At 34.5% G+C, this 27,443-nt stretch overlaps 3 protein-coding genes across 4 annotated transcripts in view; 2 read left to right on the top strand and 1 right to left on the bottom strand.

Annotated features, from left to right (window-relative positions):
- Positions 1-27,443, top strand: part of LOC111046243 (puromycin-sensitive aminopeptidase) — a 76,660-nt gene that overhangs the window by 34,820 nt on the left and 14,397 nt on the right. For both annotated transcript variants that reach the window (XM_039427964.1, XM_039427965.1), the window contains exons 5-9: positions 4,483-4,631; positions 7,050-7,211; positions 23,931-24,035; positions 24,826-25,078; positions 27,103-27,380. In XM_039427964.1, the coding sequence (XP_039283898.1) occupies positions 4,483-4,631; positions 7,050-7,211; positions 23,931-24,035; positions 24,826-25,078; positions 27,103-27,380 (947 nt within the window). The remainder of the gene's footprint in view (positions 1-4,482; positions 4,632-7,049; positions 7,212-23,930; positions 24,036-24,825; positions 25,079-27,102; positions 27,381-27,443) is intronic.
- Positions 9,995-12,525, top strand: LOC120351282. Its single transcript, XM_039427967.1, has 4 exons — positions 9,995-10,204; positions 10,596-10,703; positions 11,068-11,175; positions 11,759-12,525. The coding sequence occupies exons 1-4, from the start codon at positions 10,159-10,161 to the stop codon at positions 11,869-11,871; spliced, it is 375 nt and encodes a 124-aa protein (XP_039283901.1). The 5' UTR covers positions 9,995-10,158; the 3' UTR covers positions 11,872-12,525.
- Positions 16,076-17,303, bottom strand: LOC120351281. The gene is made up of 2 exons (XM_039427966.1): positions 16,292-17,303; positions 16,076-16,184 (listed from the first exon to the last, which is right to left on the bottom strand). Exons 1-2 carry the CDS (start codon positions 17,298-17,300, stop codon positions 16,135-16,137), a joined length of 1,059 nt encoding a protein of 352 aa, XP_039283900.1. The 5' UTR covers positions 17,301-17,303; the 3' UTR covers positions 16,076-16,134.

Raw genomic sequence — 27,443 nt, forward strand, 5'->3', positions numbered from 1 at the left:
ATTCTCAATCAATATTATTAACTTGAAAAATAACAGGCTTTGTTGGTACAATACTCAGATGGAAGTTTCAATTAATTAAATTCCCTAAATTATATTTTAACCTTATTTTACGTACCTTAGTGGTTATTTGAAGAAACAATTATTCCTACATGATGAAGCAACACAATTAAACTTTTCAGGACATAGCACTACTAGAAAATTTAAACTTTAATAAAATTAAAACCAACTCCTACATTAACTAATAATATAAACTTGCCCAAAAAGGGCGAAACATAATGACTACATATTTACTCTCGTAGTGCTCCTAGCAAAGTGTCCTCCGAAACATAATCTGGTCTCTCGGCTGGGGAATCGCCTCACTACTGAATCTAGAAACAGGTCTCTTGTTGGGCGAAGGGAATCAATTTGACCAATCGTCGCGTGGCTTCTACAGCCTTAGGACAAAATAATATCTGCAAAATCATTAGTTTGTTATAATTGTAATACTTGCTGTTTTCCAACTTATCGCACTCTATGTCGTGACAGGAATGCTCTGTTTAAGAGATAATTCCATAATCTACATTCCTCGACGACTCGGAACCACAATTTTTAAATATCTATCCTGGGAAACTCGAAGTCATGGCCGTTTATAATAGAGAGAGAAAATAATTTATTTCGCTAACTCACAATAATTGCTCTAGTCTATTGCGTATTAAATTTACTATTATAACTTGGGAAAAGGCCTGAATTAAAAATAGTGCTAGGCACACTTCCCCTCCTTACGGTGTGAAACACGCAAAAAAATCTAATCAGGATATGTTACCATAGAGGCATTCTGTTTAATTTGGAGAGTCGAATTTCTGGATTGATACCAGGATCCAATTTGAAGCGGGACCTCTTCAAAAGGAATCTCATTGAGATTTGTGGCAAGAGTCTTTAAAACTGTGGCAAGAGTCAGGACAAAACAATAACCACTTATTAAGTAGTTACTAAAGACGGACCGAGTATAATAATCTTGAATACTTCAGTCACTTTATTGAGTCTCTGATTATTTTCTTGGCAAAATCTAACAAAGGAAAAACGTTTAAACGGCATCCTAGTTTCGATTGGTTCTATGCTACTCTGCTGTTGTAAAAGATGAGTACGTTGATTATAATAGTGAACGATGAAGCTTGTTAACTCTGCTGAGTGTATTGAAATCTAACTATCATTACTATAGAGTTGAGAACGCATAATATTGTTAACAATATAAAGCAATTCGATAGGCAAAACTATTCTACATAGACTACGATTCAAGGATAACAATGGTTGAAACTGCAATATGAGATCAACACGAGAGCAATAACACAAGCGCGATTTTGCTTTCTAAAATCATGAGAAAAACACTTTTTATTATAATATTCCAGTAGGAAACCTTTACTACAGAACGCTACAGTAGTCAAAACAAAACTATAATCGAGTGCCAGGCTTTAATCGACAATAATAATTCTGTATTTCGCTTCTCACTAGAGTATTGTCATTTTCTCACTGCCTACAACTTCAACTAGAAGTACGTGACATTTTCTCTGAACACTGGAAGAATAAATTCTCAACGCATGATTCAATAATATGAAAATTGAGCTCGATCAACTAGCTTAGCATTGGACTGCTACTGCTTGACTTCTCATTATCAACATTTTGGAATTTACCAATACATTAACACATTAATAGACTACTATTACATTATTACTGATTCTCAAGTTCACTGACATTTCCAACCTTACTGGAGCCTCACATGATTATTTCTCAACAATAAACTTCATATTCAACTAGATTCAATTACTCTACTAGATCTCAAAATATCTCAACTTATTCACATAGAAAACTATCTCTCTCACTCTCCCTTCTCCGTTTTCCTTTGAATTAGACCAAGACTCCTACATCAGTTCACCCGGCATATAACTACTACTGGCCAAGATAAGATTTCTACTATACTGTTAATTACTTTAATTTAATTTTCCCAACAAAAATTCTATTTCCTTTTTGACTCGAATTTTCCTACATATTTTTACCTTATATCCCAATTTAAATAATTTCTAGTCAACCTTTCAACTCTCAACTACAAAATAATTTAAACTCCTGCTTAACTCAAGAAATTTTCCCTATTCATTTCAAACTCAACTGAAAAGATTTCACTTAATTTTATTTTAATTTAACCCGTTAAGTAAGTTACTGTTCCAATATTTGTTTCTACTTTCACTAATAACCATTTTAACTTTACCTACTCGAAAAAATTTCTCTGATATTTATTTGTATACCTCAACTTATAACTTTAACTAAAACCTTCAATTTTCTTTACCATACCAAATTTCTAAGCAACTTTCAACTCAATCATTTTTTTTCAACTCAATAACTCTTGAAGTTGCTCTTGGCTTACTGCCATTGAACATTTTTATAATGGCACAAGCACGAAAATCAGCCTATCAACTGAAAGTTGCAGGCCAATGGAGAGAAGAACTGTCCGAAACAGGCCACTGCACAATCACCAAAGCTGTTGCTCACAGCCCTGTGCTTGAAATGACGTCAGATGTCATGAATACGGAGTACGGTTTTCAGTAAACCTTTCTCTGTCAAATTCTTCTCTAGAGAGTAGGGGAAGCCTCAGGAGGGGCCCTATCTCAAAATAGGCAGCCTTGTCTGGTACTCGGACGGTTCTCACATTGAAGGGAAACCTGGCTACGGAGTGTACAGTGATTCACCCAGAAAACAAGTTTGTGCAAGTCTGGGACAACACTGTACCATCTTTCTAGCAGAGACTTGGGGCATCATGGCTTGTGCCAACATAGGCATTGCCAGACGCTATTGCGACAATCATATAGTAATCCTGTCAGATTGTCAGGCAGCCCTCAAGGTTCTTGACTCCAATGAAATCAAGTGTAAATTGGTGTGGGCACCACTTGCAACACGCAACTCTGTGCATCTTGCTAAGCGGGGTTCCAGTATGCCATTCTTTGGTCCAGAGCCAAGCTGTGGCATAAGCAAAACAATTGCCTTCCATACAATAAGTAAATGGTCCAGGGACTTACACTCTAGCAATGGCAAGGTCACCCTGGTTAAGCACTTAGCAAAAGGCTGCTGGCAGACGCAAGCCCTTGCTTCACCAGCTGGCTGGTGAGTCTGGGTAGAGGTCAGGTCAAGCAGTTGATTGCCCTGATAATTGGACACGGCCACTTCAGGAAACATCCCCACACGATTGGACTTAGAAATGAAAGTCAGATGTGAAGGCTTTGTAATCAGTCTGAAGAGACTGCCAAGCATATCATACTAGATTTCGAAAGACTTGAGGCTAGAAGAAAGGCTCTGTTTGGCTGCAAGCAGCCAGGTGAGGAATGGGATGTTAGTATAGGAAAAAAATTCCTGGACCTTGTAAAGGACACAGGAATTGGTTTGCCTAACTAACATACTTGGGACACACAATAAGCTTCGGTTGACGTGTGAGGTTATTTGATCATTTGGATCTTTGAATCCGTCCCTTCAAAACATTAACATTATTAAGTGTTAATGTAAAAATAAACATAGTAGAATTGATGGTGATATTGTGAAATCTCTCCATAATAAGAAAACAAGGATATTGTCAAATAAAATCAGTGTTGTTTTATTTTTAGTGAAATTTTACAATATCCTTGTTTTCTTATTAAACATAAACAGTTGAAAAATAAACTGGATAGATAAACATCTAAAAAAAGTCTCATTGCAATACATGAACGACACAGCCGTAGTTGATGGGCAAAAATAAGAAAGTAGCAGTGAAACCACCTAAAGATTCACCATGATAGGCGGCAACATCAGTTTTACTGTTCAACTTGCGTCTCTCACTCACTTCCTTGCCATCTCAACCGTGCATACAGCTACCGAGACAATTCTGTGCACGATCAACTACCAACATCACTCACTATTCCTTCAAAAGATGGTTCATGGGTGTAAGGTATTTTGTTTGTTGTGGCTGTAGTTGCATTTTTATAGTAATAACAGTGATTTCCTCGTTATTCAAATTTTAGAAATTTCGTTCATGTTTTAACTCTTCGGGGGTTTTAATTCATGCAAGATGCTTTAATATGAATGGAACCCTAGGTAGATTCTTTATGATCGCAGAGGAATTATATTCCTGGAGTGAACTCTCCTTCTATTTGTACTTGAACTCTATTGAAAAAAATTAAATTCAATCTTAAGATAACCTTTTTGAAATCCCCTCCACCTACATGCTCATAGCGAAAACTTTATGGTTGAGCATGAGCTTACATGCTTTTGAACATAGCAGCGTGCAAAATATGCTCTGTTACCTGCCTGTATTGAATAATGAATTTAAGGAATTAAATTTTCCGATATTTTAATGAATTCAACTTTCCCATCTTTATTAATATATTTAAATATCAAAATCAGCCATGTATTGAATTTGTTTAAATCTTTTTAATATTTTCATTTCTAAAACTCTTATTCAATGCTTTCACGTGTTCATTTTGTCAGGTGCTATGGAGAACTGGGGCCTTATGTTGTATCACGATCACGAGCTATTAATAGATCCGGTAAACTCTACAAAGTCGCGCAAGCAAAGCGTTGCACTTACTGTGGCTCATGAGATCGGTCACATGTGGTTTGGAAACCTTGTTACAATGGTTAGTATCCTTTCATTTTGCAATCATTCATCTAACCGAACTTAACACTTTGACATTTTTTAGAACTTATCGACCCATTTACTTACTACATACACACTAATTGAAAGTTAAACTTCGTCAGTTTTTTAACGTATTTTTTGGTAATTTTAATTTTTTAAATATTATACCACCAATTTTTTCAAAAACAATTCAAATACAAATATAATTATTCATACAGCGTGTCAAACAAGTAATGTTCTGAAAAAAGATAAAATTCTGTAGATACGCTTCCTGGAAAAAAATTATGAACATACATGTTTCAATGATGATGTCTCATCATCTTGCCATTGCTCATGCTCATGGATTGTGTGAGCATCATAAGTGAAAAATAATCATATTCATGTAACATTGATGATTTGGACAGTGGCATCCACCATTTCTAATTAATAATGTTTAATTGATGGCCTGCTTTTGTAAATATACTTTTTTATAGAACATGTCCAAAAATCTTTAAGGAAGGAATTGAAACAAGTGATGACTCATGTGTTCTAGCAATCGGTTGCTACATCTCGCCTTACCCCTCGAATGATACAACTAATTGAGCTAACATAGAGAAATCATTATTTCAATTACCACATTAAAAACTTTTGAAAAAAGGGGGCCTTCCACCAGCTCCCAGACGGGAACACTGTAAAATTGTTGTTGCGCAGCATTTGATGGTAGAGCAAAAGCTGTTGGTTTTTAATTATCAACTAAATTATCTTTCGTAATTTGAAAGCAAAACATCTTTATTAGGAGTCATTTTTATTTTATTTGAAATAAAGAATTTCTGTAGAATTGAAAATATATATTTATAAATAGTTTATATTAATATTAATATTTAAATATTTATAAAATATAGTTTATAAATATTTTGGACTCAAAATTGGACAAAAAACGTGTAGTGTAAACATAACCTATTTTTGGACAATTTCTATCTAAATTTGGGAAAGGAACAGTTTTGGGCTTTAAGCCTGTTGTTCCTTTCCCAATCATTCATAGTTGAGAATGATTGTATCTATTAATGTATAAATAAATAAATAAATATGAATGTTACATATTTTTTATAAAATTAGTTATGCTGCATCTATTTTAATACAATATCAGTTAATTCAGTTTATGGAATTTTGAGAATTTAATCAATTTGAAATAATAAAATAAACTTGTTCTCAATGATTTTACAAAACTTTAATCACAAATGTATTGGACTATTTTATTATTTCTATAAAAAAATTATAATAATTGAGCAGTTTAAAACAGGATTCAAGTCATAATTAATTTGAGGGGGTCAGAATACAAGGGGTCCAAGTGACATTTTCATTCTTTTAGTTAGCTACAGTAATCGATAGCTGAAAGTGGTAAAAATCTAGTATACAAGAGGTATAAGCGTATTTCTAATCAGTGCTGACATCTGGTGTAATATTTTTAAACTACATTTTCAAACAGCTGTTTATTTGATCAAACAAGGGGTCCAAGTGACTTGGATCCCTTGTTTACAGGACAACGGTTGCTCGTATTCATCAAATTAAATTTAACCTTGATTAAGCCATGTCATCATGCAAAAGATACCTCGAAAACCTATTAGCGAATCAGATAATATTGCAATGAGGTCATTAATCATTGTTCAGTTGCTGGTAAATTTGATAGATTTATGTGTAGGTAGACAATAGAGTTTTGTTTGGTAAACAAGGGGTACAAGTGATACTTCTTATCACTATTTAGGTGATAATTGAGAAAGGAGAGCAATTTGAGACTTGAAACTGTACGTTTGATTTGGTAAAAGTATACTGAATGGTTATAGGAATAGATGAATATCATTTCTATATTCATTTCATGAATGAAGAATTAATTAATGTAAGTAAACTTCAGACTCAATTTTCTCGAAACTAACAATATGACACTTGGACCCCTTGTATTATAATAACCCCTTCATTTGGAATTTCTAAAAACAATATGGAAAAAACGTTTCAATATTGAAACGATACCCTTATATAGTTGATGTCCATCCTAAGTTTCCATGGTCTGAATGGAAAACCAGGGGATGTCCAGCCACGGTTCAGGTCTGTCTGTCTCCAGAGGTAGGCGATGGAAAAGTGTGTAGAGGAAACTTATTCAGAAAATAGTGGAAAGCTATTTCCACTAGCTGGCTCTGGAGGTGAGACTAGAATGCTAGCCCCACCTCCACCTCTGCTCAGCTTCTTTACTCTGTCAGTCAAAACTGTCTGATCAGCTTTGTTTTAAAAATTGAAATTTATTCTCTATTAAAAAACTGTTATGTTTGGGGTTTTGCCAAACCTTCAGGTTTATGACACATGACAGACGCCACTTTATGTCTTTACTCAGTATTTTTAAGGCCTTATTTGGAATACAAATGCATTCATTCATATTCTGATTTTTTAGGAATGGTGGACCCATTTATGGCTGAAAGAAGGCTTTGCAACTTATTTGCAATGGTACTGTTGTGCCCATTTTTTCCCGGAATTTGAACTTTGGACACAATTTTTGGGAAGACAAATTTATGCCTATGAGTTGGATTCATTGGAAGGCTCTCATCCAATAGAGGTATGCTATTCTTGATAACTTCTCCGCCACTTAATATCCTAGTCTCTAAACTCTCAATCATCCTGGATGAATGATTAATTTAGAAGCTTCCCTAATCATTGACGTATTCGATTCTATAACTTATGGTTCCTTGTTTTCATAAAAAACTCAAGTCTCAATAATCCTATGTTAAAGAGGCTTATGATTACTTGTTAAAAAAACAATACAGTATGAAAATTATCATAGTATAGAGTTGATTTTATTATTTATTTTCAGTTTAATGACTGAATAGATCGCAAATACATCGCAATACTTAAATAATATAACCTATACAAACATTTGAATAGTCTTGTTGAGGTGAGTTGAAGGTGTGATGATTATAATGCCGTCCTCAACGCTTTTTGGACTGAAAAATTTTACTGACTGAATTCTTATTAAAGTAATAATTCGTGACCCCCTGGGTTGGAGAACTTGCTGAAGAACTGTTGTATTGTAATCTTTGAAACCCGCAACTTTTTATCATACAAAGTTTTTGAAAATTATGGAAACAGTAAAATATTTGTTTCACAAGAAAAATTTGACTCTTCAAAAATTAATCTGTCACTTTAACATCTTTGTCACTCATATGATTCAAAATTTTTTTAATGAGAGAGTGGTCATTACTGTATACTGTACAATATGAAGTCCATAGCACATCATTTCAGGGAAAAATGTGGCTCCCACATACTTAAACCATGGAATAGTTGTGTGCTAGGGTAAAACTTCGAATAGAATCGGAAACTTCGTAATGAGAAACATTAAGAGGAGAGGAAGAGAATGAAATAGAGAGAGAGAGAGAGAGAGAGAGAGAGAGAGAGAGAGAGAGAGAGAGAGAGAGAGAGAGAGAGAGAGAGAGAGAGAGAGAGAGAGAGAGAGAGAGAGAGAGAGAGAGAGAGAGAGAGAGAGAGAGAGAGAGAGAGAGAGAGAGAGAGAGAGAGAGAGAGAGAGAGAGAGAGAGAGAGAGAGAGAGAGAGAGAGAGAGAGAGAGAGAGAGAGAGAGAGAGAGAGAGAGAGAGAGAGAGAGAGAGAGAGAGAGAGAGAGAGAGAGAGAGAGAGAGAGAGAGAGAGAGAGAGAGAGAGAGAGAGAGAGAGAGAGAGAGAGAGAGAGAGAGAGAGAGAGAGAGAGAGAGAGAGAGAGAGAGAGAGAGAGAGAGAGAGAGAGAGAGAGAGAGAGAGAGAGAGAGAGAGAGAGAGAGAGAGAGAGAGAGAGAGAGAGAGAGAGAGAGAGAGAGAGAGAGAGAGAGAGAGAGAGAGAGAGAGAGAGAGAGAGAGAGAGAGAGAGAGAGAGAGAGAGAGAGAGAGAGAGAGAGAGAGAGAGAGAGAGAGAGAGAGAGAGAGAGAGAGAGAGAGAGAGAGAGAGAGAGAGAGAGAGAGAGAGAGAGAGAGAGAGAGAGAGAGAGAGAGAGAGAGAGAGAGAGAGAGAGAGAGAGAGAGAGAGAGAGAGAGAGAGAGAGAGAGAGAGAGAGAGAGAGAGAGAGAGAGAGAGAGAGAGAGAGAGAGAGAGAGAGAGAGAGAGAGAGAGAGAGAGAGAGAGAGAGAGAGAGAGAGAGAGAGAGAGAGAGAGAGAGAGAGAGAGAGAGAGAGAGAGAGAGAGAGAGAGAGAGAGAGAGAGAGAGAGAGAGAGAGAGAGAGAGAGAGAGAGAGAGAGAGAGAGAGAGAGAGAGAGAGAGAGAGAGAGAGAGAGAGAGAGAGAGAGAGAGAGAGAGAGAGAGAGAGAGAGAGAGAGAGAGAGAGAGAGAGAGAGAGAGAGAGAGAGAGAGAGAGAGAGAGAGAGAGAGAGAGAGAGAGAGAGAGAGAGAGAGAGAGAGAGAGAGAGAGAGAGAGAGAGAGAGAGAGAGAGAGAGAGAGAGAGAGAGAGAGAGAGAGAGAGAGAGAGAGAGAGAGAGAGAGAGAGAGAGAGAGAGAGAGAGAGAGAGAGAGAGAGAGAGAGAGAGAGAGAGAGAGAGAGAGAGAGAGAGAGAGAGAGAGAGAGAGAGAGAGAGAGAGAGAGAGAGAGAGAGAGAGAGAGAGAGAGAGAGAGAGAGAGAGAGAGAGAGAGAGAGAGAGAGAGAGAGAGAGAGAGAGAGAGAGAGAGAGAGAGAGAGAGAGAGAGAGAGAGAGAGAGAGAGAGAGAGAGAGAGAGAGAGAGAGAGAGAGAGAGAGAGAGAGAGAGAGAGAGAGAGAGAGAGAGAGAGAGAGAGAGAGAGAGAGAGAGAGAGAGAGAGAGAGAGAGAGAGAGAGAGAGAGAGAGAGAGAGAGAGAGAGAGAGAGAGAGAGAGAGAGAGAGAGAGAGAGAGAGAGAGAGAGAGAGAGAGAGAGAGAGAGAGAGAGAGAGAGAGAGAGAGAGAGAGAGAGAGAGAGAGAGAGAGAGAGAGAGAGAGAGAGAGAGAGAGAGAGAGAGAGAGAGAGAGAGAGAGAGAGAGAGAGAGAGAGAGAGAGAGAGAGAGAGAGAGAGAGAGAGAGAGAGAGAGAGAGAGAGAGAGAGAGAGAGAGAGAGAGAGAGAGAGAGAGAGAGAGAGAGAGAGAGAGAGAGAGAGAGAGAGAGAGAGAGAGAGAGAGAGAGAGAGAGAGAGAGAGAGAGAGAGAGAGAGAGAGAGAGAGAGAGAGAGAGAGAGAGAGAGAGAGAGAGAGAGAGAGAGAGAGAGAGAGAGAGAGAGAGAGAGAGAGAGAGAGAGAGAGAGAGAGAGAGAGAGAGAGAGAGAGAGAGAGAGAGAGAGAGAGAGAGAGAGAGAGAGAGAGAGAGAGAGAGAGAGAGAGAGAGAGAGAAAAAGTCATAGTATCTGGAGTCCAAGATAAGCTAGTTCTGCGCTCAGTGAATTCGATTTTGGTGGCACTGAACTGATATTGGCGCGCTGCAGCATTGTTGAGGAATAGGAAACCTAACCTCATTTTTATCTCATGTCCTTCATGCAAACTTCCTTTTCAAAATTCACTTGCCAAATTTTATATTATGGAGAGCAGAGGACAATTTATTGTCGAATTGGCTAAGCAATCATGTAAGTACATAATTATTTAATATCATAGATTCGGTAATAAGTTATTAATAGCCTACAGGTACAAATATGTTACCTCTATGGCTAATGTAAGTAAACTCATTCTAAGTTAATTGAATAAGTGTTGTGTTACAACGTGTTGTGTAAATAATAGCCTAATCAATCCATTTAATAATTTGAATCTCTCACAATTGATATGGTACAGTAGTTATCAATAAATTAAAGTTATCGCAATTTTTGTCTAGAAAGTTTTAGGCTATTTTCAAATCCTATCTCATCTATTAAAAACACCTACTACCGTACTAACACAAATGATATTGACTGAGACATTTTCTTGATTGTATTTTTTTTTCTCTAAAAAATTTGTTTCATTGTATTTTTTTCTTGTTTGCAGGTTTGAATGAAGCTATAATCGAGAACAATGACCATGGAAGCGATTTTGATATTGGTAATCAGGATAAAGAAGATATTAGAATAACAGAGCTCAAAAACAGTTATGCAAGTGAGTACGGTACCAAGTATATAATACGGTATATTCGATGTAAATTAATTTTCTCAATGAACTACCTATTTCAAGCCTTTTCAATTGCTTTTATTAATACTGAGTATAATACGGTATATTCGATGTAAATTAATTTTCTCAATGAACTACCTATTTCAAGCCTTTTCAATTGCTTTTATCAATACCAATTATGTATTTATTATGGGTTTATTATTGGGGTTTTTCAATTGTTGGTTTCCTATTATTCATTATTATTTGTGAATAAGTGAAAGCTTGATTCAGTTTGAGCATGTGACAAGAAAAAACAATTTTCATAACAGGAATTTCAATATTGCAATTGAGCTAATTCTCTTTGAACTTGCAGATTTGAATGAAGCTAGAATGGTGGATAACAGTAACCATGAATGTGATAATACTGGTAATCAGGACAATGAAGACATTGAAATAATGGAGCTCAACAACTATTATGCAAGTGAGTAATGAATATGATTTTTGATTCAAAAGTATTTCTTCAATATTTCTTGTTAATTTTATACTGATTGTTCTTAAAACCGTCCAACTGGTAAACGTCTCAAATGACCTCAGGCGGTCGCTTATTAAAGCGATAAAAATTGACTATTTTTTATGAATTATTTGCTCACCCTATGTACATGCCGAAAATTGGAAAGTTTCTTCAATTTCCGATTTTTCACAAACACATTAAAAAAACTCACAAAACAAAACTAGGCTATAGATTTTCACTTATCTTGAACTGCAAAAGAATTGTCAACTATTGTATCACAAGACAATAAACAGAAACCTCCTGATAATAATTGGTTTGTGATACTACTTGATGGCAGTTCAAGCAAGTAGTTGTATGAGAAGAATACAACTTGAAAAAAATCTAGACATAATTAGGAATATGAATGGAAAACATTATTGTATAATGATTATTATTGTATAATCATAATATACTGATTTCACCCTTTCCCATAGTTCTTCAAACTATGATGCTAACTTCAAATAGTACTAGGAAATGACCAATCAGTGGTTTACGAAAAATGTTGTTTTTCCAGATATTGAAGAAGTGGAGCCTGCTTTTTTTCAAGATAGTCTTCACGAAAAAGACAGTTTACTCCAGGATAATCAAGCTATTGTTGCAGAGGACATGACTGATGCAGGTTGGTAGTGGAGCACTCTGTTGTAGTACAGGGTGACTTATGGAAAATGGATGATTCTCAAATATATATATTTCAATGAATGGTATAAAATAATTATTATTTTTGTAGCATTAAAATGATGCTACAAAATGATTAATGTTATACTGCTCATGTGAAAATAATCCATTTCCTATAAGTCACTCTGTATACCACAGTATAAGTAGAAGAGCTTGAAAATTTCTACAAGCAAACATACATTACAATATCTTCAGATACATGAGGCTTTGCAATGAATCATACGGATTATATCTATGATCTAATATCTATTAAAAAAATAGTTGATTAGTAGCATTTGGTTCTTATGAAGAGATGTGTAGTGACACTATTATTTGGATCTCTCTAAACCTAAAAGTATAATACTTCAATATTCATATATATTCATTTCAATATTAATATATATTCATTTAATATCCATATTATATTGATGATCATGGATGAAAACATTGAATATTGATTAATGTGTGTTCCATTTTATTTCAGAAGAGGAGTATGGCCTCTTTGATGATGACGATGATGACCCAGACTATATTCCTAATAGTCAAGAAGACATCAACTTTGTGAGTCAAGTTCCAAGGAAAGCAGGGAGGTTTCAAACTGCTCATCCATCTGAAAATGTGGCTGCTACTTCAGGAGATGTGGATTCGGTCCCTGAATCTCTGGAAAACTCCGCTCTTCATAATGGGAGTGCAATCAAGAAATCTAGGAAAAGAATAAGGTCAGAAAATACATGGCGCAGAAATGAGATTAAAAGAAAACGCAATAGAGGTGAATCTTACAAGAATTGGAGAGGAGTTCATGTGGAACAGCGCACAATAAAAGAAGTATGCAATAATTGCAGAATGAAATGTGCTTCAAAATTCACTGAAGATGAGAGGTTGGCAATCTTTACTGAGTTCTGGAATCTTGGCGAAATAGACCGCCAAAGAGATTTTATTATCAACACAATCCAACAGACTCCAAAAAAGCGCATCAGGATTAGAAATGGGAGTGAAAATGGTGATTCATGCAGGAAAGTAACTTTTTCATATTCATTGAAATGTGACCAGAAGGAAGAGGTTGTGTGTCAGCGATTTTATCTAAACACACTTAGCATTTCTCAACAGATGGTGAAGACTGCGTTTCTGAAAATTCAGGCAAGTGGAAAAACGGTGTCGGAAGACAGAAGGGGTAAATCTGGGTGCAATTCGAAGTTGGAAGAGAAAGTGAAAATTTCTGTGAAAGATCACATTGAATCTTTCCCCAAAGTTGAAAGTCATTATTGTCGCAGAGATTCAAAAAGGGAATATCTAGATCAGAAATTGAATTTATCAAAAATGTACTCTCTTTATAAGGTCCATTGTAAAGAAAACGGAATCTCCAATATGGCAAAGGAATCAATGTATAGATATATTTTTAACACCAACTATAACTTGGGGTTTTTCCAACCAAAAAAAGACCAGTGTGACTTGTGTGAAAAGTTCAAAAATTTGGATGAAGAAGGAAAAACTTCTCTTCAAGGCGTTGTAGACGAGCATCTTCTTAACAAAGTGGCAGCAAGAGAGGCGAAGGAGAAAGCCAAAGAGAGAAGTAAAAATGATGTAACTTTTTTTTCAGCAGTTTTCGATATGCAGCAAGTGCTGCAAACTCCTCATTTGGAGGTTTCTCAATTATTTTACAGGCGAAAGCTCTCAACTTATAATCTTAGCATCTACGATCTACATGAAAAAAGGGGTTCTGTTTTATGTGGGACGAAACCAAAGGACAAAGAGGATCTAATGAAATTGCAACGTGTGTGAAGAAAATGATTGAAAAGAAAGTAGAGGAGGGTAAGAAAGAAATGTGTTTTTTCTCCGATAACTGCGGGGGGCAAAATTTAAACAGAAATGTTGTGGTAATGTATTTACATTCAGCCATAAACTACAACATAAAAATTACACATTGCTTTTTAGAAAAAGGGCACACCCAAAATGAAGGTGATAGTGTTCACAGCTCGATAGAGAGGGCATCAAAAAATGTTGCAGTGTATGCCCCAGACCAGTGGTATCTACTGGCAAGGTCTGCCTGCAAAAAATCTCCATATGAAGTGATCGAAATGGATGAGTTCCAAGACTTTGTGGGTTTGAGAAGTTGCACTTGCAATAATATGGACAAAGATGAGTACGGTGAGAAAGTAAAATGGCAAAAGGTAAGAGTTTTGATGGTGGACCCAAATGAGAGCAATTGTGTTTTCATCAAATACAACTACAATGATGAGTTCATTCGAATAAATACTGAGAGCAGAACAAGAAAGAAGCTGTCATCACTATTACACAAAGATATAGAAACAGCTTATGCTAGTGAATTGCCCATAAACACGAAAAAGTTCTTGGATCTGAAATATTTGTGTGATACCTTGCTGATTCCGAAATCCTATCACAATTTCTACAGAAACATAAAACATTGTAGTAGAGTCCAGAACCTTTCAGATGAATCCTAAGTACTTAGTTCTGTTACGCTTTTGCATTTTTCTCTTCAATTGTTCTACTCTTTTAATTCTTAACTTTTTGTGAATATTAAAAATTAACATACAGTCATTTAAAATACTAACTTATTGACTTATTCCGATTACTGGGGGATGTTTGAACTTACAAGTCCTGTAACACAGGAGAATCACCAATAAACGTTTATATCAAAATAACATGTTCAGTTTCAGTATACTGATTTCACAGTAAAATCATCTTTTCTTGTATTATAAGTGCTTTTAAATCCCATGAAACAGCCTCTGATCACCTGAATTATGAGAATAGTAGGCCTACAATACAATGAATCTATTACAATTTATGCTATTACTTTAATATTGTGATTCTGTTTAAAGAAATATTCTTGAGGGTAGTTTCTATTTTATTTTGATTTGAGAATTAATTTACAAAACATAGTATGTTGTATTTGTTGATTTGTTGTAAATAATATTTTCCTCTCTTCTGATGCTCCTGTATTCAGACATAATTTCTCGTGAAATTATTTGCATACAGAATTATTTTCGCTAAGATTTATTGGTGTAATAGCATGTTATGTTATGTCTATATACAGTGTTTCTTTCTTATTATTGGATATATTGTCAATAAATTTAATAATTATTATCGAATGGACAGCCACTTTGTTCCTTCATTTTTGTTCATCTGTCATACTAATTTTCTTTTACTTCTGCTATTCTGTTAATTTTGATGTTTATTTTAATAGAGGCTGTTTGTATTTTGAAATAGGTACTGTATGATATAGACATTTAATTTTTATTTTTACTTTTAATTCTATTGCCAACATATTAATTCATTTTCTTTTTCTTTGCATTTTTTGTGATTATTGTTTGTGCTTTCTTTGCGAGAATAAAGTTATTATTATTATTATTATTATCAGTATTATCATTATTATCATTAATCTATGTTGAGTAGATGACTGGGAATGGTCATTATTGATGTGCTATAAACTTACATTAACAAGAATTTCGTTTCACGAATTTAGATTGAGACCGCTCACAATACTTGTTATTGAAAACAGCTGAGAGCTGAATAATTATTTAAGAATTTCATATTGGTCGAGATGGAAATCCTCATAACTAGGGGTCTGTAAAGACCAGGTAGATGCATCATCCACCATTCTGGGCCAACAGCTTTTAATCACCCAACATGGTTGGTTTGTGGATAATTTCTCACAACAATTGTTTCACTGTCCAAGTGTCCATTAATTTATTTATTATGAATTAAAATTTGGGACTACTATTTTTTATACAGAATAGCAGATGCTGCGTATAACCCCTCTTTGTAGATCCTTACAACAGCTACTTGTTATTTTGCTGAGTAAAGTGTCTCAACCTACGATCTGAACCGAAAATTACACATTAATGAGAGCATATAGCACAGACTTAAGAGCCAATTACATAATTGAGCCACTTTGTGTGCTTTGCTCAAAATACTCAACATTAATATACAACATTAGATAATTATTATTCAATAGATTGGAAAAGAATATTGGTGCAGAACTATTCGATGTCCAACTTACAATAGTTCTGCATCAATTATGTTTAGTGCAAAACTATCTTAAGTCCTCAAAAAATTGGAAAAACATTTTTTTTCGTAAATAACTTTTAAATTATTGAAGAACATCGATAAAAACCCATAAAAATGTTCTTCACTTTCAATCAAGATATTTTATCAGGTCCGGGTGCCTTTCCACTGCTCATTCTCTGAATTGCATCTTCCATTTCCTTCCAGCTGATATTACCCTGGTTTGTCTCCCACTGGTTGTTTCCTTCTTCCTCTATTTCTCCCTCGTTGTTGTCTTCATCTTGTCCATTTAGAAGTTTCCTGAAATATTCTTCCCATAACAGTTTTATTTCCTCAGGCTTCTCTACAATTCTCCCGTCTTCTCCTTCCATTCTTTGTGGCATCTCATTCTTCTTCTTCTTATTTTTCATTATCCTATAAAACATTTTACTATTTCCTTTCACGTCATCTCTCAATTTATTTACAAAACCTTCCCATGCATTTTCTTTTTCTTCTTCAATAACTTTTTTACACTTTCTCTTTTCATTATTATATGCATCTCTGTCCTCCTCTATCTTGGTTCTCCACCATTTTCTCCAGGCTGTGTTCTTATTTTTGACAGCCTCAATCGTACGTGCATTCCACCATACCGGTTCCTTATCTTTAATTTTCCCGGATGTCCTGTCACATACTTTCTCCGCTGTATTTACCAAAGCTCGTTTGAATTGCATCCACTCCTCCTCCACTTCTCCATTCTCACTCCTGGGCATTTCTATTGCTATCAACCGTCTGTATTCTTCAGCTCTATCCCTCTCCTTCAACTTCCATTCCCTTATTCTACATTGTCTTTTCTGCTGTTTTGGTCTTTCCATTTCGTTGCATTTCCACTGTGCCACAAGCAATCTGTGGTCGCCATCCATGCTCACACTTGGTATCACTTTAACATTTGTTAAATTTCTCCCCCATTCCCGGTCCACTAGGAAATAGTCAACTACACTCTTATTTCTTCCATCCCAGCTATACCTAGTTATCATATGGCTTTCTCTTTTCTTGTACCAAGTGTTTGCAACTCTCATGCCGTTCCTTTGGCATAAATCAAGAAGTTTTTCTCCTTCCTCATTCCGTGTACCATAACTGAAACATCCTATAACCTCTTCATAACCTGCCCTGCTACTACCCACATGCGCATTGAAATCTCCCATCACTACTCCGACGTTGTGCAAATTACTTTCCAACTCTTCTTCAAATCTCTCTTTTTCGTCGTCGGTACATCCTACTTGTGGAGCATAAACTTGTAGTATTTTCAGCCTTTTTGTTTTGAACTTGAAAGAGATAATTATTGCTCTATCCGATACATATTGCACATCCTCTAAATATACCAGCATACTCTTCTCGACCATTACTGCGACTTCATTCCTTCTGCCTCTTTCATTACCACTCCAGAATATTTTTCCGCCACCTCTCAAAGTTTTCTCACCTTGTCCTCTCCACTTTGTCTCGCTCAATCCCAAAACTGAAAGTCCTCTCTCTTTCATCATGTCCGTTAGCTCCTCCAGTTTACCTGTCAATGTTAGAATATTCAGTGTACCTATTCTCAAGTCGTTCAAAGTATTCCGTAATCCATTCTTTTGTTTGGCGTTTCCAATATTTTTATCCGTTAATCCAGTCCGGTTCCGAGGCTTGTTATTTGTTCTGAAAGCGATTTGTATCTAAATAAAATATAGAGTTGATAAAATTAATGTTAATAATATTTCAACTTTAATAAATATAAAGTTAAAATATAAAATTATATATTTATAATATATCATATGATGAAAAATTTCGATTGCACAGGTTCTCAGTTCTCATTCCTGGTAGCCCAAGTCAATGAAGGTCCAAAAAAGCAATTCCGATCCGAAAATTAAATAAAAGCTGAATTTCTCACCATCGATAGAACCCTCCCAGAGGGTCATTCTCCCAAAAGTCCCAAGAAATCCCCCGGAGCTTTCTCCCCCAGCCCCCTTAAACATGAAAAATGCAGGTAATCACGGAAAATCAAATATCTCTGTAACCATTGATTGAAAAAGTTCTATTATATGTCATTCAATTCGCTATATAATGGACTACAATATTAGTAACTATTCATTTTTTCAATAAAGCGAACAGTTTTCTTGATAAAATTATATATATGTAAAAATTTAGGGGGGATAGCGATTTTATCTTATTGTTTTCTCCTATTAACTTCGAAGCAAGTGATTTAAAAGATAAATGAACTCCATAATATTAATGTAGCCACTTCCATTGCGAATCCATTGATTCCACACGTGATCAGCTGATTAAAATATATGGTATTTATTCACCGGGCTATACAGCTGGAATATTCACATCTCACTTTTATTAGTGGTAGCCTACAACAGATAATGAAAATTGCAGTCTTGTTATCAGCTGTTCCTGGAAGGATAGATTTATCCTTTTCATGTCCTTCAGCAAGTTTCCCCATAGCCCAGTCAATAAAGGTTTTTTCGATCCGAAAATTAAATAAAAGCTGAATCTTTCACCATCGATAGACCCTCCCAGAGGGTCATTCTCCCAAAAGTCCCAAGAAATTCCCCTGGAGCTTTCCCCCCTAGCCACCCTCAAAGTTGAAAAATGCAGGTAATCACGGAAAATCAAATATCTCTGTAACCATTGATTGAAAAAGTTCTATTATATGTCATTCAATTCGCTATATAATGGACTACAATATTAGTAACTATTCATTTTTTCAATAAAGCGAACAGTTTTCTTGATAAAATTATATATAATGTAAAAATTTAGGGGGGTAGCGATTTTATTTTATTGTTTTCTCCGATTAACTTCGAAGCAAGTGATTTAAGAGATAAATGAACTTCATAATTAATGTAGCCACTTCCATTGCGAATCCATTGATGTATAATTATTGTTACGTATTTGCGATTTGATTTCACGCCTTGGAAGGGGAAACAGCCGACGCGGTAGAGCGCGGCTGACTCTTTTCGCCATAGTAAAACGTAAACAGGAAATCAATTATCTCTTTAACCATTAATCGGAAAAAGGATCTATCATATGTCATTCGATTCGTTACATTATTGACTACAATATTAGTCGTATTCATTATCTCAATAAAACAAACAGTTTCCTTGATAGAATAATATTTATGATAAAATTTAGGGGTTTTTCGATTTGATTTTTTGTTTTCTCCGATTAACTTTGAAGCAGATGATTTAAAAGAGAAATGAGCCAAATAATTAATGTCGGCAATTTCATTGCGAATCCATTGATGTGTATTGTTATGTATTTGCGATTCGATTTGACGCTGTGGAAGGGGAAGCAGCTGACGCGGCTCGGCACGGCTTACTCTCTTCATCATAGTAAACAGTAATATACCTAGTAGGCCTACTGCTTTCTAAGTTGCATCTTATTTACACTATGGCACTCAAAACAGTCAATTTCGTCTATTGTTTTGACATGCGCTGAAACTGAATTTTCACTTTTTAATTCTCTAAATTCTAAATATTATAATTTTCGAGATTCAACCAAGTTGATTACAGCAATTCAGCTGTCATTGCTGGTTCAGGAAATCAATATTTTCTACGTGAATTAATTATTATAATTCCACTATTACAAGTCATCATTATTGATGTCTATGATTTGATTGAAATGTGATAATTAATTAATCATTTTGTTGTTATATATGTGCTTATTCATGCATTCTATGACAGACAAAGATATTGTTTGCAACCGATAAGATATTCATACTATTACACAATATGATAAATATTTACATATATGTGTGTATGATCATAAATCTATGTTACAATTCATCATAAGTTATGAATGTCAAAACAGAGATAAATTATAGATTACAATAGTGTTAACAGTGGCAATTTCCTGAAAAATCATAGCGTGCAGTGTTTGCTGTTTTCCACAGTTAATATTCTAGAAGCCAAGTTGATAATATACCAACAGTTAAGACAAAATATATATGACGGCTGAGGCATTAAACTTGTACATTGAGCTTGTTGAGTTGAAACGTTCTATGATTCTCTCTGTAAAAGTAGCCTATCTTCCGTTCTTACTAGTTGAATCTACAAATCTAAACAGTCAAATATGAAAATTCAGTATATTCTAAAGATGAAAGCCATGCAAACATACAAATTAAGGAAGAGTAAGCATTTATAAGCAGTAAATAAATCATGAAAGTATTTTACATTCTACTCTCGTAATCACAAGTTGAACAAGTAGGATAAAAAATTGAATATTCAATTTATTGAAAACTAAATGTACAGTCCATTGGAGATGGAAAATTCGTAAAGAATCATGATCCAAGTACAAAGTAGCCTACCCCCTACCGTATTGGATGAATTGAAAGATGATTCATCATATTCTATTATTTGTTAACACATCAATGCCTCAACTCCACTCATCTTGTCATTCATTATACAAGGGCCTCAATGAGAACTTTATAATAATGGGAATAAAACATGAGCAGAATCATACTGGAATTACAAGGTTGGCTATTCTTTATGTCGATTAATGTTGATTTATATTGGTTTTGCTTCGGGCACCAAAAGAATAGACCAATTTTTATTTATATGTTGAAGCATTCAAATTAAATCTATTGAACATGATTTCTTATGACTTGGCATTCACAGATTTAGTTAGTTAGATGAAGATATTTGAAAAATGTACGGTCTGATTATCAATATTATAGTTTTCACAGCATTCTAGTTCATTGTGATCGTTGAAGGGTTGAAGTGAGTTAGTTCAAGTGCATTTTAGTACAAGTATTTTGTGGTTATGATGGGCTCTTCTTTATTTTCTATGGATTTTTTGCTCCAGTAGAGAAAATTGAAAATGTTAGTTTTACATTTTGAAAGCTTTGAAGGTACGGTTATATAAATTTGATAAGCCCAGTATTAAATTAATCGATGTTGTTTTTCAATTTATCGCTTGTATCAATGTTACATGCACTTTTTGCAATTCATCACTATTTTCTCAAGAATTAGTTTGTTATGAATTTCATGATCTGAAAATTCAAATTTAAATGCTATTTGGATGACGTTCACATTCCATTTGTTTTGTTTTTTTAATTTACATTGGAGAGTCAAGCAATTTAATCAATTTGAAAGTAAAATGAAATCACAGTGCAAATTGTACAGTGGATAGTCACTTTGAAATTCAGTTGCTCAATTAATTTCGGATACTATAATTTTTAATTTGAGTTGATCAGAGATATGCATTGTATATGTTTCAGTTTGACTGATCTCTTATCACAGTCTCGCTTTCATTCATAAACATAATAAACCTAAATAAGTTGATCACCTTAAGGATGTAGCTTATCTTACGTCTAACAATGAACAATACGAAAAATTGTCATTAAATTACTATTATGATGATCATTGGAATTTCTGCTTGTGATTGGGAAAAAGTCATTTTGAGAGCCTTGAATTTCGTACCTATTGGAAAAAGTTTCATTATTACTAGAAATTTTGTTATTTGTTTCAAATACCTTTTACTTTTATTTTCTAAACTCTTTACTTTAATCCTATTAAATACCTACCGCTACCCTTTTTCTTTGTTCACCCGATCCGATGATATTCATTCCATTATCAAGTGTTTGAATTATAAAGATTAATACAACAAGAAGAAACACAAAAAAGCTATGAAAAGACATTTTGAATTTTCATTTTTCACAAAATAAGGATAAGATGAAGAAGTCGGACACGTCATAATCTACGAACTTCATTGAAGAACATCAATATCTAAAACTAGAGTTATCAAATTGTGATACGTCTGACTTGTATTGAGAAGGAACACTTCAAATTAATAAATTCTGTGAGCATACAACGAAAGCCTGATTTTTATCATCAGCGTAGTTAAATCAAGAAAATTATAATATTTTGTAGAGTATTGAAAAGTGAAAATCCAGATTCAGAACATGTCAAAACAATAGACAAAATTAATTTTTTCAAGCGCCAAAGTGTAAATACGTTGCAATGTAGAAAGCAGTATTACTTACTATGGTGAAGGGAGTCAGCCGCGTCGGCTGCTTCCCCTTCCACAGCGTCAAATTGTATCACAAATACATAACAATACACATCAATGGATTTGCAATGAAAAATTAATATTTTGCCGACATTAATAATTTGGCTCATTCTTCTTTAAAATCATTTGTTTCAAAGTTAATCGGAGAAAACAAAAAATCAAATCGAAAAAACCCTAAATTTTTTCATATATATTATTTTATCAAGGAAACTGTTTGTTTTATTGAGATAATGAATACGACTAATATTGTAGTCAATAATGTAACGAATCGAATGACATATGATAGATCTTTCCCCGATAAATGGTTACAGAGATAATTTGAATTCCTGTCTACTGTTTACTATGGAGAAGAGAGTCAGCCGCGCTGTACCGCGTCGGCTGTTTCCCCGATGGATTTGCAATGGAAGTGGCTACATTAATTATGAGGTTCATTTATCTTTTAAATCACTTGCTTCGAAGTTAATAGGAGAAAACAAAAAATCAAATCGAAAAAACCCTAAATTTTTTCATATATATAATTTTATCAAGAAAACTGTTTGCTTTATTGAAAAAATGAATAGTACTAATATTGTAGTCCATTATATAAAGAATCGAATGACATATAATAGAAATCTTTCCGATCAATGGTTACAGAGATATTTGATTTTCCGTGATTACCTGCATTTTTCAACTTTGAGGGTGGCTAGGGGGGAAAGCTCCAGGGGAATTTCTTGGGACTTTTGGGAGAATGACCCTCTGGGAGGGTCTATCGATGGTGAAAGATTCAGCTTTTATTTAATTTTCGGATCGAAAAAACCTTTATTGACTGGGCTATGGGGAAACTTGCTGAAGGACATGAAAAGGATAAATCTATCCTTCCAGGAACAGCTGATAACAAGACTGCAATTTTCATTATCTGTTGTAGGCTACCACTAATAAAAGTGAGATGTGAATATTCCAGCTGTATAGCCCGTGAATAAATACCATATATTTTAATCAGCTGATCACGTGTGGAACTTGACAATAATCTCCACATGTAAGGAGAAGAAGGAGAAGGAAAAGTAGAATAAGTAAAGAAGTAGAAGAAGGAGAAGAAGAATAAAAAAATGAAAAAGGAAAAGTGAAAAAAGAAGTAATAATGAAGCCAGCTGATGATATTAAATGGGCTGCACAGCTGTTCAATTGTTATATCTCGCCTAGCCGCAACGCATGCGCAGTAGCCTAATTTGCTTTTTGTTTGTAAGCTTCGTTTGAAATAATTATTATTCATTGACAAGAAAAAACATGATGAAGAAGGAAAAGAAAAAGGAAAGGAAGTAGAAGAAGAAAAAGAAGAGGAAAAAAGGTTAAAGAGTTTAATAAAGTCACACATTCGTGCAACCCCGGATAACCTAGTTATTAATAAAAACACAGAAGTTTTGAGAAAGTATCCCAAATTGGGTGATATTTTTTATGTGTTTCATAACAATGAGGACATTCGTTTTTAATGAAGTCACTAAACAACAAAACATTGAAAAATTGGTTGAACAGGAATGGAGAATAGTCGAAAAAGAAAAATAGTATCTTGAAGACTTGCTTATCTCCAACCCAGTATGCATGCCCTTACATAATCGAGCATTCTATTAATGAAATTCTGGAAAAAAATTGAAGCTGATTTATCAATTCTTTCTAAAGCTATTGTAGAACATACAAATAAACGGACAACAACTTTGGCCTTCAGTAAGTCAAAAGTGAGAACTCGCTAACCTAACGCTCGTTCAATTATTTTTGATGAAATCAGTTCTGTGAAATCAATTAAAAGTTGATAAGATATGATTCCGTTTGGTCATGATCTATTTATTTCACATTGCTTTTATTTTTCTATGCCAAAATCTACAACATTTGGTGCCAATAACAAATGTAAAGCCTTACAAATGTAACAAATATAATGTAACAATAACAAATGTAAATCTGTTGAAGATATTCCTGTTTATAAAATTTCCCTTCACTAATTTTTCCCCATTCAGGTGCCAGTGACTCATCCTTCACAAATCTTTGAAGTATTCGATTCTATATCTTACACAAAAGGCTCTGCTTTAATAAGATTGATTCAAAACTACATTGGAGACAGCGTAAGTACCTGATTTGTTCTTCAATCCAATATCATACACTTTGACTTCCAAGTTGTTTATTCCACTTTTCCAGTTGCTTATTCATACTAGGTCCATAGTCTGTGCAAACCTTGGAATGTAGTAATGGGTCTTAGGCCCGGATTCTAGGAAATTTATTAAATCCACTGGACGATGAAATCTATAGGTTTAATGACCTATATGATTTATTTAGCTTAGTGTATTCATGAGGTTGTTTTTATTCTTTGTTGTTGTTTATATTGAAAATGAGTACATAAGATTATTACTTTGTAAAGGGCATTTTTTAAAAATAAAAATCGTTTGTCTGTCTGTCTTGCCTTGTCTGTCAAAAAATGAGATTTAATAAGTGTCCTTGAAACCGGTACTTGTGCATTACATTACATTTATCAATTACAATATTATATGTCATCTAAAAGTTCTTGATAAATAATATTGTTTCTCGATTTTAATTATTCAATCTTATTTTTAATTTGGATCAATCTCAAATAAAATAATGAAAAGCATAGTGCATAACTGCACACGTTCATAAGTATGATCCAGCCTTGAAATGAGCCATCAATGCAAATGTCATATTAGATTTTTTGGTTCAAGGCTGGGGTTGTGGCATCTCCACTTTGAGGCTCCTTTATTGCTCCATTATGCACCGGGCTCTGGCATCTTTGTGATACTGTATGCATATATACATTATCAGTTTATCACGTAGTCGTTAATAAAATGTTGTACTCTCAAGAAGGCTAATTATATTTATTTGAATGTTTCTAAATAATTGCAGGAATTCAGGAAAGGCCTCAACTTGTATCTAACCAGACACCAGTACAAAAATACCATAACTGAAGATTTGTGGGAAGCATTGGAAGAAGTGAGCTCTAAACCTGTGAGGTCAGTTATGTACACTTGGACTAGTCAGAAAGGATTTCCGTTAATCACTGTTGATGCAGTCCATTCGCCCGATCACAGTTCCAAACCCAACACTAGAACGTTGAACATCTCACAGAAAAAGTTTTCTTTCACTGACTTCAGCTCAGGTGAACAATTGCATTTATACCACTGAATTGATTCTACTACCACGTTTAACAAAATGCAATACATTTTTGTCTTTATGATTCCATATTGAATGAATATAAATAAATCTTTAATGCAAGATATAATAACTAAGCAAAAATTCGAGAGTGCAATTAATTTATTGCTTCAATATTGTAATAACATGAAATTTATGTACTGTGAAAATCGTCGTTAGTGACTTTCAGGGACCATAAATTTTAGGTCATCATGTGTGATAGTCACTAGACCTGATATTGGGCCGAGTTCAAGGAATACAGTAGTGGAAGTAATATATCAATAACACTAACTTTTTCCGTTGCAATATAATTTAGAGATGGACACTAATTGAAACATCTTACATTTTCTCATTTCCCCTTTTTGCTTTTTTGATTGGTTATAGAAATGAAATCTGGACATTTCAACATGAATGAAACCAGTTTTAACAAATAATAATGTTCATTACAGCACAAATTTGCTTGCTTTCACTTTGAAAACTTCACTTATGAAAAAGACAAATACATTAATGTGAACACAATTGATTTTTTCTCAATTCTCCCAAATTAATGAGATTGGTTAATGTTTAATTCCTATGCAAAATTCCTATTAGCCTCCTATGTGTGCCTTTATTTGATTTTAGAAGCCTTATTGGAAGTAATTTTTACTTTCCTTGCCCTATTACCATAGGTAGAGAAGGATTGCTTTCCAAAAAAATTAAAGTATCCCAATTTCTAAATTTTTATGCGTTTCAAGGATCCCTGAGTCCAAAAAGTGGTTTTTGGGTATTGGTCTGTATGTGCGTGTGTGTATGTATGTCTGTCTGTGTACACGATATCTCATCTCCCAATTAACGGAATGACTTGAAATTTGAAACTTAAGGTCCTTACACTGTAAGGATCCGACACGAACAATTTCGATTAAATGTAATTCAAGATGACAGCTAAAATGGCGAAATTGATGTCAAAAACAGGGGTTTTCGCTATTTTCTCAAAAACGGCTCCAACGTTTTTGATCAAATTTATACCTAAAATAGTCATTGATAAGCTCTATCAACTGCCACAAGTCCCATATCTGTAAAAATTTCAGGAGCTCCGCCCCATTTATGCACAGTTTAATTTTAGATTTCCAATTATCAGGCTTCAGAAACAATTTAAACAAAAAATTTAAATGGAAATGATTGAGCATTAAAATCTCGACAATTAATGTCCAGTAACATTTTCACTTAAAATCAAAAATAAGCTCAAAATTCCAGAAAATGTGATTATTCAAATGCAAACTTAATGAGAGAGGCAACTGTTGATTCTATTGAATCATCCACTGGAAGAGATAGCAGAATTGATCTTGTGAGCTGATCAATCCTAAATTTTATTTTCGAAAACTCGACTCTTACGCTGGATACACACGAGGCGGTTTTTGTCGAAATTTTCATAACGGCAAGGAAAGTTGTTTGAGTGCGCCACACCAGATTTTTATATAATAAACTCAACTATACAGTTAGCCTACAAATGATTAAGTTATATGGTAGATGGTATGGTACATAATGCTACGTTCATGGTACATCCTACACATGAAACTCAAGTGTGAAATTAAAAGTATGTGGGCTGAACTGAATCAACTGATCCCTGAACCATTTTCAGTTTTGCTCACAAAATTGAGTTATGATAGGCCAACTAATAGTAGGCCTGAATATAAGTAAACACAAACTGGATGACTCATTGACAAAGAGTCTTTGTGTATTAAGTTGGCTGACTTTATCATGCTTCCAGAAACTACGTCCTGTTTACTCGGCTGTCCTTCATTATAGATTTAACGCTATTTTCATTAAAAGGTCACTTCATCCGATACGTTATTATAAGCGATGTCATAACAAACAATTTCCACTTTATATTTTACATTTTTATTGTGTATATATCATATTTGATTATGAAATCAAATATGGAGGGAAATCATATGTTTACCCTGACGAAAAGAATAATTGGTATTTAATTCGTAAAACTTGAAAACTTTTCAGGTGAAGCAGATTCATCACTTTGGTTAGTACCATTGTCATACTATAAGTCGAACAGTCCAACTGAAATTGTCAAAGACATTGTTCTCGACAAGAGGGAAACTACTATTGAGGTGACCAACGTATCGGACGATGAATTTGTGAAATTCAATCCAGATGTTGTTGGCTTCTATCGCGTCAAGTATCCAGCCGAGGTGCTTCAACAATTCTTGCCGAGCATCAAATCCAAAACCATGTCGGCGCTTGACCGGGTTGGTCTAGTCGACGACTTATTTGCTCTTGTAAGTTCAAACGACAGCTGTTTATATAATTAGTTAACTTCACTAGAGGTGAAGTCTGGCACA

Source organism: Nilaparvata lugens, chromosome 5 (genome assembly GCF_014356525.2).
Source record: "Nilaparvata lugens isolate BPH chromosome 5, ASM1435652v1, whole genome shotgun sequence".
In the NCBI taxonomy this organism is placed as follows: domain Eukaryota; kingdom Metazoa; phylum Arthropoda; class Insecta; order Hemiptera; family Delphacidae; genus Nilaparvata; species Nilaparvata lugens.